We start from the raw sequence: 19,381 nt of genomic DNA, 5'->3' as shown, positions 1-19,381 counted from the left end.
CATCAGGCTGGGCAGCAGACAGGAACACATCAGGCTGGGCAGCAGACAGGAACACATCAGGCTGGGCAGCAGACAGGAACATATCAGGCTGGGCAGCAGACAGGGATATATCAGGCTGGGCAGCAGACAGGGATACATCTGGGCAGCAGACAGGAACACATCAGGCTGGGCAGCAGACAGGCTCATCAGGCTGGGCAGCAGGCAGGAACACATCAGGCTGGGCAGCAGACAGAGGCACATCAGGCTGGGCAGCAGACAGAGGCACATCAGGCTGGGCAGCAGGCAGGAACACATCAGGCTGGGCAGCAGACAGAGGCACATCAGGCTGGGCAGCAGAGGATCATCAGGCTGGGCAGCAGACAGGGATACATCAGGCTGGGCAGCAGAGGCACATCAGGCTGGGCAGCAGACAGAGGCACATCAGGCTGGGCAGCAGACAGAGGCACATCAGGCTGGGCAGCAGACAGAGGCACAGCAGGCTGGGCAGCAGACAGAGGCTCATCAGGCTGGGCAGCAGACAGGGATACATCAGGCTGGGCAGCAGACAGGGATACATCAGGCTGGGCAGCAGACAGGGATACATCAGGCTGGGCAGCAGACAGGGATACATCAGGCTGGGCAGCAGACAGGGATACATCAGGCTGGGCAGCAGACAGGGATACATCAGGCTGGGCAGCAGACAGAGGCACATCAGGCTGGGCAGCAGACAGAGGCACGTCAGGCTGGGCAGCAGACAGGCTCACATCAGGCTGGGCAGCAGGCAGGAACACATCAGGCTGGGCAGCAGACAGAGGCTCATCAGGCTGGGCAGCAGATAGGGATACATCAGGCTGGGCAGAAGACAGGGATACATCAGGCTGGGCAGCAGACAGGGATACATCAGGCTGGGCAGCAGACAGGGATACATCAGGCTGGGCAGCAGACAGGGATACATCAGGCTGGGCAGCAGACAGGGGCACATCAGGCTGGGCAGCAGACTGGGGCACATCAGGCTGGGCAACAGACAGGGATACATCAGGCTGGGCAGCAGACAGAGGCGCATCAGGCTGGGCAACAGACAGAGGCGCATCAGGCTGGGCAGCAGACAGAGGCGCATCAGGCTGGGCAGCAGACAGAGGCGCATCAGGCTGGGCAGCAGACAGAGGCGCATCAGGCTGGGCAGCAGACAGAGGCGCATCAGGCTGGGCAGCAGACAGAGGCGCATCAGGCTGGGCAGCAGACAGAGGCGCATCAGGCTGGGCAGCAGACAGAGGCGCATCAGGCTGGGCAGCAGACAGAGGCGCATCAGGCTGGGCAGCAGACAGGAATATATCAGGCTGGGCAGCAGACAGGAATATATCAGGCTGGGCAGCAGACAGGGATATATCAGGCTTGGCAGCAGACAGGGATATATCAGGCTGGGCAGCAGACAGGGATACATCTGGGCAGCAGACAGGAACACATCAAGCTGGGCAGCAGACAGGCTCATCAGGCTGGGCAGCAGGCAGGAACACATCAGGCTGTGCAGCAGACAGAGGCACATCAGGCTGGGCAGCAGACAGAGGCACATCAGGCTGGGCAGCAGACAGAGGCACATCAGGCTGGGCAGCAGACAGAGGCACATCAGGCTGGGCAGCAGACAGAGGCACATCAGGCTGGGCAGCAGGCAGGAACACATCAGGCTGGGCAGCAGACGGATACATCTGGGCAGCAGACAGAGGCACATCAGGCTGGGCAGCAGAGGATCATCAGGCTGGGCAGCAAACAGGGATACATCAGGCTGGGCAGCAGAGGCACATCAGGCTGGGCAGCAGACAGAAGCACATCAGGCTGGACAGCAGACAGAGGCACAACAGGCTGGGCAGCAGACAGGCTCACAGGCTGGGCAGCGGACATGCATACATCAGGATGGGCAGCAGACAGGAATACATCAGGCTGGGCAGCAGACAGGGATACATCAGGCTGGGCAGCAGACAGGGGCACATCAGGCTGGGCAGCAGACAGAGGCACATCAGGCTGGGCAGCAGACAGAGGCACATCAGGCTGGGCAGCAGACAGGCTCACAGGCTGGGCAGCGGACATGCATACATCAGGATGGGCAGCAGACAGGAATACATCAGGCTGGGCAGCAGGCAGGAACACATCAGGCTGTGCAGCAGACAGAGGCACATCAGGCTGGGCAGCAGACAGAGGCACATCAGGCTGGGCAGCAGACAGAGGCACATCAGGCTGGGCAGCAGACAGAGGCACATCAGGCTGGGCAGCAGACAGAGGCACATCAGGCTGGGCAGCAGGCAGGAACACATCAGGCTGGGCAGCAGACGGATACATCTGGGCAGCAGACAGAGGCACATCAGGCTGGGCAGCAGAGGATCATCAGGCTGGGCAGCAAACAGGGATACATCAGGCTGGGCAGCAGAGGCACATCAGGCTGGGCAGCAGACAGAAGCACATCAGGCTGGACAGCAGACAGAGGCACAACAGGCTGGGCAGCAGACAGGCTCACAGGCTGGGCAGCGGACATGCATACATCAGGATGGGCAGCAGACAGGAATACATCAGGCTGGGCAGCAGACAGGGATACATCAGGCTGGGCAGCAGACAGGGGCACATCAGGCTGGGCAGCAGACAGAGGCACATCAGGCTGGGCAGCAGACAGAGGCACATCAGGCTGGGCAGCAGACAGAGGCACATCAGGCTGGGCAGCAGACAGAGGCACATCAGGCTGGGCAGCAGACAGAGGCACATCAGGCTGGGCAGCAGACAGAGGCTCACAGGCTGGGCAGCGGACATGCATACATCAGGCTGGGCAGAAGACAGGGATACATCAGGCTGGGCAGCAGACAGGGATACATCAGGCTGGGCAGCAGACAGGGATACATCAGGCTGGGCAGCAGACAGGGATACATCAGGCTGGGCAGCAGACAGGGGCACATCAGGCTGGGCAGCAGACAGAGGCACATCAGGCTGGGCAGCAGACAGAGGCACATCAGGCTGGGCAACAGACAGAGGCGCATCAGGCTGGGCAGCAGACAGAGGCGCATCAGGCTGGGCAGCAGACAGAGGCGCATCAGGCTGGGCAGCAGACAGAGGCGCATCAGGCTGGGCAGCAGACAGAGGCGCATCAGGCTGGGCAGCAGACAGAGGCGCATCAGGCTGGGCAGCAGACAGAGGCGCATCAGGCTGGGCAGCAGACAGAGGCGCATCAGGCTGGGCAGCAGACAGAGGCGCATCAGGCTGGGCAGCAGACAGGAATATATCAGGCTGGGCAGCAGACAGGAATATATCAGGCTGGGCAGCAGACAGGGATATATCAGGCTTGGCAGCAGACAGGGATATATCAGGCTGGGCAGCAGACAGGGATACATCTGGGCAGCAGACAGGAACACATCAAGCTGGGCAGCAGACAGGCTCATCAGGCTGGGCAGCAGGCAGGAACACATCAGGCTGTGCAGCAGACAGAGGCACATCAGGCTGGGCAGCAGACAGAGGCACATCAGGCTGGGCAGCAGACAGAGGCACATCAGGCTGGGCAGCAGACAGAGGCACATCAGGCTGGGCAGCAGACAGAGGCACATCAGGCTGGGCAGCAGGCAGGAACACATCAGGCTGGGCAGCAGACGGATACATCTGGGCAGCAGACAGAGGCACATCAGGCTGGGCAGCAGAGGATCATCAGGCTGGGCAGCAAACAGGGATACATCAGGCTGGGCAGCAGAGGCACATCAGGCTGGGCAGCAGACAGAAGCACATCAGGCTGGACAGCAGACAGAGGCACAACAGGCTGGGCAGCAGACAGGCTCACAGGCTGGGCAGCGGACATGCATACATCAGGATGGGCAGCAGACAGGAATACATCAGGCTGGGCAGCAGACAGGGATACATCAGGCTGGGCAGCAGACAGGGGCACATCAGGCTGGGCAGCAGACAGAGGCACATCAGGCTGGGCAGCAGACAGAGGCACATCAGGCTGGGCAGCAGACAGAGGCACATCAGGCTGGGCAGCAGACAGGCTCACAGGCTGGGCAGCGGACATGCATACATCAGGATGGGCAGCAGACAGGAATACATCAGGCTGGGCAGCAGGCAGGAACACATCAGGCTGTGCAGCAGACAGAGGCACATCAGGCTGGGCAGCAGACAGAGGCACATCAGGCTGGGCAGCAGACAGAGGCACATCAGGCTGGGCAGCAGACAGAGGCACATCAGGCTGGGCAGCAGACAGAGGCACATCAGGCTGGGCAGCAGGCAGGAACACATCAGGCTGGGCAGCAGACGGATACATCTGGGCAGCAGACAGAGGCACATCAGGCTGGGCAGCAGAGGATCATCAGGCTGGGCAGCAAACAGGGATACATCAGGCTGGGCAGCAGAGGCACATCAGGCTGGGCAGCAGACAGAAGCACATCAGGCTGGACAGCAGACAGAGGCACAACAGGCTGGGCAGCAGACAGGCTCACAGGCTGGGCAGCGGACATGCATACATCAGGATGGGCAGCAGACAGGAATACATCAGGCTGGGCAGCAGACAGGGATACATCAGGCTGGGCAGCAGACAGGGGCACATCAGGCTGGGCAGCAGACAGAGGCACATCAGGCTGGGCAGCAGACAGAGGCACATCAGGCTGGGCAGCAGACAGAGGCACATCAGGCTGGGCAGCAGACAGAGGCACATCAGGCTGGGCAGCAGACAGAGGCACATCAGGCTGGGCAGCAGACAGAGGCTCACAGGCTGGGCAGCGGACATGCATACATCAGGCTGGGCAGAAGACAGGGATACATCAGGCTGGGCAGCAGACAGGGATACATCAGGCTGGGCAGCAGACAGGGATACATCAGGCTGGGCAGCAGACAGGGATACATCAGGCTGGGCAGCAGACAGGGGCACATCAGGCTGGGCAGCAGACAGAGGCACATCAGGCTGGGCAGCAGACAGAGGCACATCAGGCTGGGCAGCAGACAGAGGCACATCAGGCTGGGCAGCAGAGAGAGGCACATCAGGCTGGGCAGCAGAGAGAGGCACATCAGGCTGGGCAGCAGACAGAGGCACATCAGGCTGGGCAGCAGACAGAGGCACATCAGGCTGGGCAGCAGACAGAGGCACATCAGGCTGGGCAGCAGACAGAGGCACATCAGGCTGGGCAGCAGACAGGGATACATCTGAGCAGCAGACAGGAACACATCAGGCTGGGCAGCAGACAGGAACACATCAGGCTGGGCAGCAGACAGGCTCATCAGGCTGGGCAGCAGACAGGCTCATCAGGCTGGGCAGCAGACAGGCTCATCAGGCTGGGCAGCAGACAGGCTCATCAGGCTGGGCAGCAGACAGGCTCATCAGGCTGGGCAGCAGACAGGCTCATCAGGCTGGGCAGCAGACAGGCTCATCAGGCTGGGCAGCAGACAGGCTCATCAGGCTGGACAGCAGACAGGCTCATCAGGCTGGGCAGCATACAGGGATACATCTAGGCAGCAGACAGGAACACATGAGGTTGGGTAGCAGACAGGCTCATCAGGCTGGGCAGCAGACAGGCTCATCAGGCTGGGCAGCAGACAGGCTCATCAGGCTGGGCAGCAGACAGGCTCATCAGGCTGGGCAGCAGACAGGCTCATCAGGCTGGGCAGCAGACAGGCTCATCAGGCTGGGCAGCAGACAGGCTCATCAGGCTGGGCAGCAGACAGGCTCATCAGGCTGGGCAGCAGACAGGCTCATCAGGCTGGACAGCAGACAGGCTCATCAGGCTGGGCAGCATACAGGGATACATCTAGGCAGCAGACAGGAACACATGAGGTTGGGTAGCAGACAGGCTCATCAGGCTGGGCAGCAGACAGGCTCATCAGGCTGGGCAGCAGACAGGCTCATCAGGCTGGGCAGCAGACAGGCTCATCAGGCTGGGCAGCAGACAGGCTCATCAGGCTGGGCAGCAGACAGGCTCATCAGGCTGGGCAGCAGACAGGCTCATCAGGCTGGGCAGCAGACAGGCTCATCAGGCTGGGCAGCAGACAGGCTCATCAGGCTGGGCAGCAGACAGGCTCATCAGGCTGGGCAGCAGACAGGCTCATCAGGCTGGGCAGCAGACAGGCTCATCAGGCTGGGCAGCAGACAGGCTCATCAGGCTGGGCAGCAGACAGAGGCACATCAGGCTGGGCAGCAGACAGGAACACATCAAGCTGGGCAGCATACAGGAACACATGAGGTTGGGCAGCAGACAGAAACACATCAGGCTTGGCAGCAGGCAGGAACACATGAGGTTGGGCAGCAGACAGAAACACATCAGGCTGGGCAGCAGACAGGGGCACGTCAGGCTGGGCAGCAGACAGGGGCACGTCAGGCTGGGCAGCAGACAGGGGCACGTCAGGCTGGGCAGCAGACAGGGGCACATCAGGCTGGGCAGCAGACAGGGGCACATCAGGCTGGGCAGCAGACAGGGGCACATCAGGCAGGGCAGCAGACAGGGATACATCTGAGCAGCAGACAGGAACACATCAGGCTGGGCAGCAGACAGGAACACATCAGGCTGGGCAGCAGACAGGCTCATCAGGCTGGGCAGCAGACAGGCTCATCAGGCTGGGCAGCAGACAGGCTCATCAGGCTGGGCAGCAGACAGGCTCATCAGGCTGGGCAGCAGACAGGCTCATCAGGCTGGGCAGCAGACAGGCTCATCAGGCTGGGCAGCAGACAGGAACACATCAAGCTGGGCAGCATACAGGAACACATGAGGTTGGGCAGCAGACAGAAACACATCAGGCTTGGCAGCAGGCAGGAACACATGAGGTTGGGCAGCAGACAGAAACACATCAGGCTTGGCAGCAGGCAGGAACACATGAGGTTGGGCAGCAGACAGAAACACGTCAGGCTGGGCAGCAGACAGGGGCACATCAGGCTGGGCAGCAGACAGGGGCACATCAGGCTGGGCAGCAGACAGGGGCACATCAGGCTGGGCAGCAGACAGGGGCACATCAGGCTGGGCAGCAGACAGGGGCACATCAGGCTGGGCAGCAGACAGGAACACATCAGGCTGGGCAGCAGACAGGAACACATCAGGCTGGGCAGCAGACAGGAACACATCAGGCTGGGCAGCAGACAGGAACACATCAGGCTGGGCAGCAGACAGGGATACATCTGGGCAGCAGATAGGAACACATCAGGCTGGGCAGCAGACAGAGGCACGTCAGGCTGGGCAGCAGACGGAGGCACGTCAGGCTGGGCAGCAGACAGGAACACATCAGGCTGGGCAGCAGACAGGGATACATCTGGGCAGCAGATAGGAACACGTCAGGCTGGGCAGCAGACGGAGGCACGTCAGGCTGGGCAGCAGACGGAGGCACGTCAGGCTGGGCAGCAGACGGAGGCACGTCAGGCTGGGCAGCAGACGGAGGCACGTCAGGCTGGGCAGCAGACGGAGGCACGTCAGGCTGGGCAGCAGACGGAGGCACGTCAGGCTGGGCAGCAGACGGAGGCACGTCAGGCTGGGCAGCAGACGGAGGCACGTCAGGCTGGGCAGCAGACGGAGGCACGTCAGGCTGGGCAGCAGACGGAGGCACGTCAGGCTGGGCAGCAGACGGAGGCACGTCAGGCTGGGCAGCAGACGGAGGCACGTCAGGCTAGGCAGCAGACGGAGGCACGTCAGGCTAGGCAGCAGACGGAGGCACGTCAGGCTAGGCAGCAGACGGAGGCACGTCAGGCTAGGCAGCAGACGGAGGCACGTCAGGCTAGGCAGCAGACGGAGGCACGTCAGGCTGGGCAGCAGACGGAGGCACGTCAGGCTGGGCAGCAGACGGAGGCACGTCAGGCTAGGCAGCAGACGGAGGCACGTCAGGCTGGGCAGCAGACGGAGGCACGTCAGGCTGGGCAGCAGACAGGGATACATCTTGGCAGCATACAGGAACATGTCAGGCTGGGCAGCAGACAGAGGCACGTCAACCTGGACAGCTGACAGAGGCACGTCAGGCTGGGCAGCAGACCGGGATACATCAGGCTGTGCTGCTGACACTGGCACAACATGCTGAACAGCAGACACAGGCACAACAGGTTGAACAGCAGGCACATCAGACTGCTCGGCAGGTACTGGAACATGGACACAGGAACATCAGACTGGAGCACAGGAACGTCAGGCAGAGACACTGGCTGGATAGCAGGCAGAGGTTTGGCAGAATCAGGTGGGTTATCAGGTTCAGCTGGCAGAAAAAAACACAGAAAAGTAACCCAGCGCCAGTGGTGGGCCACCCAGAGAGTTTAAAACAAAACATGTAAAATAGATATGTTAACTATGCCATATGTTAGGACAAAGTGAATATATACATTGCATAATACATACACAAAAGAGAAAGAGGAAACCAAAAAATAAAAATAAAAAATAATAATAACCCGTGCTGCCAGACAAACTAACTGGTGGAAACAGATCAGGAAAAGAAAAAAACATATATATAGTCCAGCGCTCAGGATATTGTTAGGAAGCAAACTGCGACAAACATAAAAGTTTTTGGTTGTTTTAATAAACCAATAATGAGCCAATAATAAACAATAGTCTAAAATAACAGTAATAACTGCTAATGAAACCAGGTTCGGAAGTCCTGTTGTAGAAAATAACACATTGTTGCTAAAAAACACAATAACACAGTATATAAAAAAAAAGTTAAAAACCAAAGTCTCTTGATAATATTAAGATTCAATTGAACATCAATAAGGGGACAGGAGCATTGAACAGCAGGAGGCTAACACAGGAGATCCATCCAATGAAGACCTACAGAGACCACTAGGTGAAGTAATGAAAGCAACACTTCGGCTCAAAGCAGGTGACAATAGGCAAGATGATGGGGGTAAGCCAAGAGTACTCACACCCAGGTAGAAGTGCTCAAAGCTGCCTCATACAATGGGAAGGTTAGCGCCATGTAGATGAATTCACTGGCTCAGGTGGATGGTGAGGTGGCCGGGGTGTGGAAGTGTGAAGCTCCGCCGTGCGGAGAGCAGCCTGGCCGGAGCTACGTGTCTGTGAAAGATGACGTCAGCACGGGGGAGCCGCTGGAACATCAGAGGAAGTAAACAAGCCGCTGGTCAGCCAGAAGGTGTCTCCACAGGGGTAGAGTCTCTTCAATGAGACATAGTGACACTGCACTGAGGTCGGAACTGACACTGGGAAGCCATATGAAAGGGAAATGGAGGCGGCAGGCTGATGGAGCTCACATCTGCCTGACCAGCCTGAGGAAATAGCCAACAGTCATGTGGAGAAATGAATGATGAATTGGATGATGAAATGGATAGTGAATAAAATGATGAAAAATTAAATAAAAAATATATAAAAATCAAAATTAAAAAGAAAAAACTGGTCAGAAGATGCCAAACCCAGATGGGGTGGTGGAGATGGTAAAGTTGAAGGAAACAAATTGCTGGTTGAAGGGGCGACTTCACAGGATGAAAGCTCACAGTGCAAGGCTCAAGCTGAGGCCTCTGCCATATGGGGGGGTTGCCTTGACGACGCGTTTCGCGCACAAGCGCTTTGTCATAGTCAAGGGTGTAGGCAACTCGCAGGGTTTAAATAGATAAATGGGAATAAAGGAGGGGGCATAATGGGCGAGGAAAAAAAAAAAAAAAACGAGGGGAAAGGGGGAGGAAACTCCAATGTTAACCCCCCACAGTCCCAAACACTTCATCAATGGATAAACATGCCATACTATACATATGTATGAAATATAAAAATATAAAAATAAACAGAATGTAGGTCCAAGGAACACATAATTTACACTTCAACATAAAATTTTCAATAATTGTCACTTGACATTTTTCTATATAAAACATATTAAAACATATTAAAATTCATAACTCTTCATTATTAACCCAGAGATGTTCTAAAAAGTGTACAAAGTCTCATTAGAATTACACAAAACTACATCTTTCTAGTTCTTCATTCAACCCCTTGGGGGCAAGCGAGTCAAACATGTAGATCCAAAAAACCTCACGCTTGCACAAAAGGGAGAATCTTTCATTATTAGTTAGCGTGCCCTTGGGGATCGTTTCAATAACAAAGGCCTCCAAAAGTCTAATGTCCTTGTCATGGAAACGCAGGAAATGGCGGGGTACACTGTGTTCATCGCACCCCTTCGAGATGAGTCGACGGTGGTCACCTACTCTGGCCCGTAAAGCCCGAATAGTCCGGCCAACGTAGACCAGCCCACAAGGACAACGCAAAACATATATAACAAAATCAGTAGAACAGGTGATGAATTGCCTAATCTCATATTTTTTGCCTGTGTTGGTTGTAATTATATTGGTGCCATGGGTAATAAATTGGCAAGTAAGGCACCCCCTCTTTTTACACTGGAATATGCCCTTTCTGTCGTGAAAATAAGACCTAATATCAGAGGAAGATTTAGAAGATTTATTTATTATTTTAGTGGGTGCTAGCAAGTTTTTTATAGTGCATGCTTTTCGGAACGTCACCTGTGGGACCTCAGGTAACACCGGGGCAAGGCGTTGGTCCAGACGAAGAATGCCAAAGTGTTTTCTAACTATATTAGAAATAGATTTGTAGTTATCATTAAAAGTCAAGATAAATCTGACTGTCTGGTTCCTTCTCAGTTCGTCATTCGGACACTTGTCTCTAATAGGGGGGTTCAGATGAGACAGAAAGGCGTCATTAATGAGATCAGGTGGGTAACCCTTCTCTTGGAATTTCTTTGTCATCACTGTTCCCTGTTCAACATAATCCTCCAATCTTGAGCAGTTGCGTCTAAGTCTATTAAATTGGCCACTAGGGATGTTGCGTTTCCATAATGGGTGGTGGCAACTTCTAAAATGAAGATAGGAGTTGCCACTCGTTGGCTTAACATGGTTTCTAGTAAGAATCCTCTGTTGATCATGGAATAGGACCAAATCTAAGAATACGAGTTCCTGGCAGTCTATAACATGGGTGAATGCCAAACCAAGAGCATTAGAATTACAATGGGCCATGAAGGAGGAAAACACATCAGTGCTCCCACTCCAAATGATCACAATGTCATCTATGTAACGCCCAAAGAAGACTATGTGCTCAGCGAACGGATTGTTAGCCCAGATGTTGCGTTCCTCCCAGTAGCCCATAGTAAGATTCGCGTAGACCGGAGCAAAGTTCGCTCCCATGGCGGTACCTCTACGCTGCAGATAGAATTGTTCACCGAACGTAAAGTCTTAGGCAAAACTCGGTGGCTTGAACCAAGAATCGCGATTGTAACGAATTAAAATCACCACTGTTGATCAAGAAATGTTGAACGGCTCTCAAACCTATATCATGGGGTATCGAAGTGTAGAGAGAGGACACATCCAGAGATGCACACCAGTAACCCTCTTCCCATGAATAATTCTGAAGGGCATTAATTACATCATTGGAATCTTTTATATAAGATGGTAATTTGCACACAAGGTTCAGCTGGCATGCAAGCAGACTGGAGCAGATTGGTTGGTGTGGAGGCAGGCTGGGTAACTGGCAGAATCGTGTGGATTGAAAAGAACTTCAGTTTCTTCTTTGGCTTAGCTGCTGGAGATCTGTAGGTGACTGCAGTACTGTAGGTAGGAGGTGAGGCGTACTAAAGAGAAGGGCTGGGATATGGCAAGGAAGAGGGAACAGCTGCCAGAGGAAGTTCTTGTGGGGAAGTTGTAGGTAGCAGAGAAGAGGCAGGTGGGTTAAAGGCAGGATAAGTGCAGCGGGTAGAGACAGGGTATTGATATTTGGTGGGACGCAGGGTATATTGGGCTGAAACTGAGGTTGCCATGGGTGAAGGGGAAAAAGACTCTTGGGCAGGCAGGTGTCTGGCAGCAGAGGTGGTTTGTTGTGGGCTAGCTGGGGCTCATTGCAAAATACCGGACCATGCTAAAAGTAGTGGTTGCACAAACTGAGGTTACATACTGCCTGTCTGACAAGGGATTGTACAGAATCAACACATTCTTTTATCATCTTTTGGGAACAGGCTTTGTAATGTTCAAAAAAGTAAGGGGAGTCATTTTCCAGATCCATACCAGTGATGTGACCTGATTAATACTAAAAGGGGGAGAAAAATCATCCTGGCCCTCTGGGATGCAGGGCAAAGCCAGCTCTGTGCAGATTTGAATTAAAGGCTGAACATCCCCAAACAGCATACAGCCCTGATCAACCCAGGAGTGAGAAAAACAAATGGTCTCTAGCAGCTGATCACTGGTCCACTCCTTCACTGTCTGGCGGAGATATTCACTACTCTCTGATGCCAGCAGAGCATAATAACGAATCACATCAGGATTCATTGCAGCAAGCAACCTGAGCCAAGATGGTTCCTCTGTGTAGCCACTTCTGGTCAGGGATGGCCTTGGTTTACTCTCATGTACCAGCTGTGACCAGAACTGCGTGGTTAGCTACAGAGGAACACCAAACACATGTAAGTGAATAATATAAGTACAACCACCTCCAATATGACACAGTGCAAGAACCAACAGACAGAGACCCACAAATAACAACAGACAGATAAGTACAATAAATGGGAAATACCAGAATCATAAACAATAGCCAGGCCAGGGTCATACACAGCAGATCAGCAGATGGACAAGGGATGTTCCAGTAACATAAATGTAAGCCAGGCCATAGTCATACACAGGGAGATCAGCAGATGGGGTAAGGAACACAGGACAGGGAGAGGATGGATAGATAAGACTGCAGGGCAGGGATGCAAGGTAACAGGTAGGAAAGGATAGGGATCAGGACAGGGAGACAGGATCAGATACATGGGCCACAGGTTCAGGGAACAGGTTCAGAATCAGGATCAGATAACAAGCTAGCAGGTCAGGGCACAAGGACGAAACTAAGGCAAACATGTGAGTGCTTGCCGGGTATTTATATGCCTGTAATTGGCCTCAAGTGACACCTGATTGTAGGAGGTGCTGTCTGCTCCAAACTGCCAGGATCCAGCCGCTGGTGGTCGCCAGTACTGTGGCCCAAAAATGACATAACATCAGCAGGAAAAAGGTTTCCTGACAGTTCCAAACTGCCAGGAGACACCTGCTGGTGGACCTCAGTACTGCACGTCAAATGACAGATATTACCAGCGGATGGAACATTTCATGACACACTGCCTCGCGTTCCCTTCACATGTGGCGTGCTGAACTGAAACAGTGTCTGCATTTTATTGCAGTGGAGCGTGAATAGGACACATAGGAAACAATTGTTTTCTGTGTGTCCTAGCGATGACTGGTATTTTTCCAGTGTGGAAAACGGCTGGTCACCGCTCTGTGAATTTGCCCTACTGGCTGAACTAGATGGATATGTGTCTTTTTTAACATGACTAGCTATGTATAATTTACCTTTGTTATTCACACTCGAATGTTTGGGATATGAATGTATTTGAACATAGTTGTTGTCACCTGCAATATCTCTCTCTCTCTCTCTCTCTCTCCACAGATTCAGCAATACAGAGTGGCCATGACAGCTAAGGACTGCTCCATAATGATTGCCCTTTCTCCCACGAACCAGGAAGAACGGTAGGAACAGGGACAGTCATATGACATTTCTAAACCTGAAGCAAAAGTATATTGAACCTATGCTCAGCCAATCTGTGATATAGCATGCTTTCATACTCTACGAGTCAGCCTTCTTTAAAGCAAACCTGTAAGAATAGAAGCACAGGAGTTGATAATCCTGACTTGTTTTTCTTTAAAAAGGAAACAAAGAAATTAATTCTATTTATGGACTTTTCAATCAAGTGGTTTGGTCAAAGTACAAGCATCCCAAACTCCATATAAAAACTTCTGATTATAATCAGACTTTATAGTTCCATAGGTTTATAAGGTACCATATAATCCAACATCAAAGACTGTTATGTATCTTTTTGTAAAACAGTAATTTTTTTATTCAATATATTATATAATATAATGTATTTATTCACATGACACAAAAATGTAAACAAAGGGCAGAAAAACATGTTTTTTGCAATTCAAACTGAACCTATCTCTTCTGGCTTTACACTCAGACTAAGGAACTGATGTTACCGTCATGTGACGCTTTCTATATCATACTAAGTAACCACAATGCATACTCCAAAAGCTATAAAGGCAATAGAAATAACGTGTGCATAGTCCTAGAATGACCACATGACTACATAACCCGCATCCCACCAATGCGTTTTTGGGATCAATGTTTCCCATTCTTCAGGAACAATACACTGGAAAAATTTATCTATGAACAAATAAACCCAAATCCGTTTCCAGCGTATGGAATACGGAGATTAGGGAAGTAAACAAGTGGCTAAGGAGCTGGTGTAGAAAGGTGGGGTTTGGGTTCCTGGAGAACTAAGCTGACTTCTCAGTTGGCTACTAGCTCTTTAGCAGGGACAGACTCCACCCAAATGAGGAGGGTGCAGATCTGCTGGGAGTGAAGATGGCTGACAAGTTAGAGGGCTTTTAAACTAGGCGACGGGGGGGGTGTCCAGAGGTAGAGATAGTGAGCACGGAACAAATTTCCTGAGGGTAGCATTGGGGTGGGGGCATTAGTGGTAGGTTGACTAATAAGGAGATAGTATGCGACCGGTCTAAACTACGTGGCATGTTCGCCATAGCCAGGAGTCTGGCGGACAAGATGGGAGAACTAGAGCTACTGTTGTACGATGAAGATTTAGATTTTGTAGGATGACCTGCTCAACAGCTCTCATGATTGGCTGGCAACCGTTCAAGGGTAATCCCTACATCGCAGGGATAGAGAGGGTAAAAAAGGAGGAGGGTATGCCTGTATATCAAAAATGATGTACAAGTGAATGTGAGAGACATCACTAAGGGAGCAAGGGAGGAGGTGGACACCCTATGGGTAGAGCTAAGCAAAGGGAGGAAGCTAAGGGGAAAGTATTACTGGGAGTATGCTATAGGCCCCCTAACCAGAGGAAGGAAGGGGAGGCGGTGCCATTAAAATGGGGGATTTTAATTATCCAGACATAGACTGGACGCAAGGAACCGCGCATTCATTTAAAGCTTGCTATTTCCTAAATGTCTTGCAGGATAATTTCATGGATCAGATGGTAAATGCACCAACTAGAAACAAAGCGTTACTAGACCTACTGATTACCAACAATACAAACCTGATCACAGATGTGGAAATACAGGGCGATTTAGGAAACTGCGATTACAGGTCAATTAGTTTCAGTATAAATCACACAAATAGGAAACATAAGGGGAATACAAAGACAATAAATTTCAAAAAAGCCAACTTCCCTAAACTACGATCCTTCCTAGAAGGTACTAAATGGGATAAAATCTTAGTAACAAAGAACACGAAAGAAAAATGGGTATGCTTTAAGAGCATATTAAATAAGGGTATTACCAGGGCATCCCAATGGGAAATACATTAAAAAAAAAAAATCCCAAGAAATTCTTTAAGTGTATAAATAGTAAGAAAGGGAGGTCAGATCATATTGGTCCCATTAGGAATGATGTAGGGAATCTGGTTACCAAGGATGGAAAGATGGCGAGGGTATTGAATTTATACTTCTCCTCAGTCTTCTCAAGGGAAACGGGGGGCTTCAGTAACCAAAACTGCAATGTTTATGACTCATCACAGGAAGCACCCTGATGACGAACAGAGGACAGAATTTGAAATAGACTTGAAAAATTTAACATAATTAAGTCATCGGGACCAGATGGCTTGCACCCGAGGGTTCTTAACCACTTCACGCCCGACCTATAGCAGAATGACGGCCGGGCAGTGGTTATATTATCCTGACTGGGCGCCATATGATGTCCAGCAGGATAACCTCTTGGGGGTGTGCAGCACGGCGATCAGGGATGGCACGTGTCCCTCGGACATAGCCCATCCCCGATCACAATAAACAGCCAATGAAATTGTCTGTTTACCATGTAATAGGCTGTGTCCAATCACAGCCGATAACTTTTCAGCAGTTGGGGAGGCGCGCCTGATGTGTGCCCCCCCCCCGGAGGCACAACACAGTGATTGGGGATGGCGCGTGTCCTTCGGACATAGCCCATCCCCAATCAGGGTAAACAGCTAATGAAATTGGCTGTTTACCACGTGATCAGCTGTGTCCAATCACAGCTGGTCACAAGTATAATATACGGCGGTTTCCATGGATTTCTCCTTCTCTCTTCTCACACCCTGATCGTGTGAGGAGAGAGAAGGAGAGATCTCTGAGTTACAAATTTCTGTTATTACTGTCTGCACAACATGTCCCCCCCAATAAAAAGAACTTGTCACACAGCCCATCTGTCACAGGCCGACATCGGTACCGCCATCAGTACCATCTGGATCTGTCACACAGGCCGCCACCGGTACCACCACACAGGCCATCATCAGTACTGCCATCAGTCCTGCCACACAGTCCTGCCAATAAGTACCATCACACAGGGCTGTCATCAGTAACTTGTCAGTGCCGTCACACAGGCCCGTCATCAGTACTGTCACACAGGCCTGCCATCAATGACCTGTCATTACCACCACCAGTACTGTCGCACAGGCCCGCCAAAAGTACCACCATCATGTCTTAGTGTACACACCTGAGGAGGCATATAACATCCTTAATATGTTGGATGATGAAAGCAGGAGGGAGCTCCCATCATCCGATTCAGAATACGAGCCAGTAGAGGGTAGTGGATCGGAGTCCGAGCCAGCGGACTACCACCAGCAGCGCCAGACCCCAGGAAGAGGAGCCCAGTACCAGTACTGGAATCACATGCCCAGCCCAAAGAATTCAGGCCCAGTCCTACCTTCATGATGCCCTGGCAAACCCCCTATGGTTGCCTGCCAGCTCAGGATCCACTATGATCCCCCCTCTTACCGCACAGCCAGGTGTGCAGCCCAACACTACAAATTTTTCCCAGTTAGATTATTTTTATTTGTTTTTACCCGAAGATTTGTTGCAGTACATGGTGGACCAAACAAATCTGTATGCAGAGCAATTTATTACTGTCAACCCCAATTCGTCCTACGCCCGCATATTCCAATGGTGACGTCTCATACTAGAAAAATTGAAATTGTTTTTGGGCCTTACTTTTAATATGGGCCTTACAAAAAAGAACGAACTGCATGCCTACTGGTCCGCCAACCCCATCCACCACATGCCAATATTCTGCTGTCATGTCCAGAACACGCTACGACACGATTATTATATTATTTCCCACACTTTAACGACAATTCGCAGTGCCCTCCCTGAGATCACCGCAACCACAACAAATTATACAAAATCTTTCCCCATATAAATTATTTTTCCCAGTTATTTGCTGAAGTGTTTATCCCGGACCAAAACATTTGTGTGGACAAATCCCTTATACATTTTACTGGCCGACTGCACTTCAAGCAGTATATCCCAAGTAAGAGAGCCAGCTACGGGTTGAAATTGAATAAATTGTGTGATCGAGCCACTGGATACATGTACACATTCCGTATTTATAAAGGCAAAGACTCCCACCTCCAGCCCCGTTAGTGCCCCACATATATTGTAACCAGTGGGAAAATTGTCTGGGAGCTGGCATACCCCGATTTACAAGGATACCATTTATATGTGGACAATTATTATACTAGCTTGCCCCTTTTTCGTCACCTTTACACCTTTACCTGGCCTGCGATACCTTAAAAAAAAAAAAAAAAAAACAGAAGGGCTTCCCTCAAAATCTATTGACAAAAAAATTAGAAAACGGGCAGTCTGCATTCATGAGAAATGAGGAAGTGTTGGCCATGAAGTGGAGGGACAAGAAAGATGTTCACATCCTCTCTACCATCTACAGCGACACCTTGGTGTAGATCCAGAGAAGATGCTGCCGTGTTGTAAAGCCTGAATGTGTCCATGACTACAACCTGTACATGGGGGGGGTGGATTAAATGAACAGATGCTACAACCATATATGTCAACCGAAAGTCCCGTTACTGGTATAAGAAAGTTGCATTTAATCTCTTTCATATGGCCATGTTTAATTTATATGTCTGCTACCGAAAACCAGTCCATCACCTACCTCAAATATATTGAAGACATTGTCACTGCCCTGATTTACCAGCAAGGACCCGCCCCAGAAAGCATTTGCTCTGATGATGTGAGTTGTCTTCACAAGCAACTTTTTCCCTATAACATTCCCCCCACAGAATCCAGAAGAAGACGCCAAAAGAAATGTTGTGTATGCATCAGAGGAGGAGATAGAAGAGATACCAGTTATTATTGCCCCCAATGTCCCTCCCAACCTGGCCTGTGCATTGGAGATTGCTTCAGAAATTATCACACATCCATTAGATATTAGTTCCCCTTTTTTTTAACAGACTGCCATTTCCCCGTTTCAAATACCTGTGTGGATCTACCTTCCATGTTAACTGACCCTGTCCTGTTTACCGACGATGTCTTTGCCTGTCGTTTCAAACTGACTTCCACGTGCACCGACCTCAGGCTGTTAATTGACCATGTTTTTGCCTGCCACTTGGACTGTTTTTTTGCCCTCCTACTTTAGTACACAGGGGTCTCACATATGTGAGGGGCTTCAGAATTGCGTTCTGAGTAGAGAAAACTCGTTTTTGGTTTTCTGTGTTCCCAAAACACAGGGTCTGGTTGCCCGGAGGCATCAAAGAGATTTTGGTGGGAGAAGCCTCTACCTCTGGCCCTATGCTTGATGGTCCTTCCTGCTGCCTGGACCAATACTTTGGCTGCACTGACCATGTTGTTACCTGTAATGAGCCAGGACATAATGGACCATGTTTCTTCCTGCTGCCTGGACCAATACTTTGGCTGTGTTGATCATATCTCTGCCTGCTGCCTCTACTAACTATGGACAGTATTTCTGCCTGGACATCTCTGCCTGCTACCTGGACCAATGCTTTGGCTGTACTGACAGTATCTCTGCCTGTACTATGGACAGTGTTCCTGCCTGCTGCAGGTACAGCACACAAAAATATACCATTTAAAGTGCAGTAGGTGGTTACCTAATATATAGAAATCCAATCTACTATATGAAATCTCCTTAAAAATTAATCTTCCTACAACTGCGACATTTATACATGTGCATATACATGTGCAAATAAGTAAACAATAGATAAATAATATATAAATCTTATTAGATGTAATATCCAGTCCACTAAAAGAAATCAAAGTAGAAAAGGATCTTTCTTTATTGTACATCACGGGACACAGAGCACCATAGTAATGACTATCTGGGTTTATATGCTACCTTTAGGTGATTGGACACTGGCAACCAATAGTAAGAAGGTTCCTCCCATATAACCCCTCCCGTACAGGAAGTACCTTAGTTTTTTGTCAGTGTCTTGAAGGTGATGGTCACGGCTGTGAAAGCTCTTGCTTCAGATAATGTCCCAGTGAGGATGTTGTAATTGGATCCATTTGGATGGCATATCATGCTAAAGTGGATGGTACCCGAGCCCTGGTTCAAGAACGGGGTCTTGCCTGTAATGTTTCCTTATGGAGCTGGACCCTT

The 19,381-nt window shown here is 51.2% G+C and overlaps 1 protein-coding gene across 8 annotated transcripts in view; it reads left to right on the top strand.

The window, feature by feature from the left end:
• IPPK (inositol-pentakisphosphate 2-kinase) overlaps positions 1 to 19,381 on the top strand; it is a 1,128,404-nt gene that overhangs the window by 884,457 nt on the left and 224,566 nt on the right. For 4 of the 8 annotated variants that reach the window (XM_073592668.1, XM_073592666.1, XM_073592670.1 and 1 more), the window contains one exon: positions 13,374 to 13,453. In XM_073592668.1, coding sequence (XP_073448769.1) covers positions 13,374 to 13,453 — 80 coding nt within the window. Of the gene's footprint in view, positions 1 to 10,552; positions 10,624 to 13,373; positions 13,454 to 14,958; positions 17,567 to 18,047; positions 18,168 to 19,381 lie in introns of those variants that run through there. The other 4 variants (XR_012235279.1, XR_012235281.1, XR_012235280.1 and 1 more) reach the window with 4 other exon arrangements.

Source organism: Aquarana catesbeiana, linkage group LG07 (assembly GCF_042186555.1).
Source record: "Aquarana catesbeiana isolate 2022-GZ linkage group LG07, ASM4218655v1, whole genome shotgun sequence".
NCBI classification, from domain to species: domain Eukaryota; kingdom Metazoa; phylum Chordata; class Amphibia; order Anura; family Ranidae; genus Aquarana; species Aquarana catesbeiana.
This window is presented reverse-complemented; position numbering and strand designations above follow the sequence as displayed.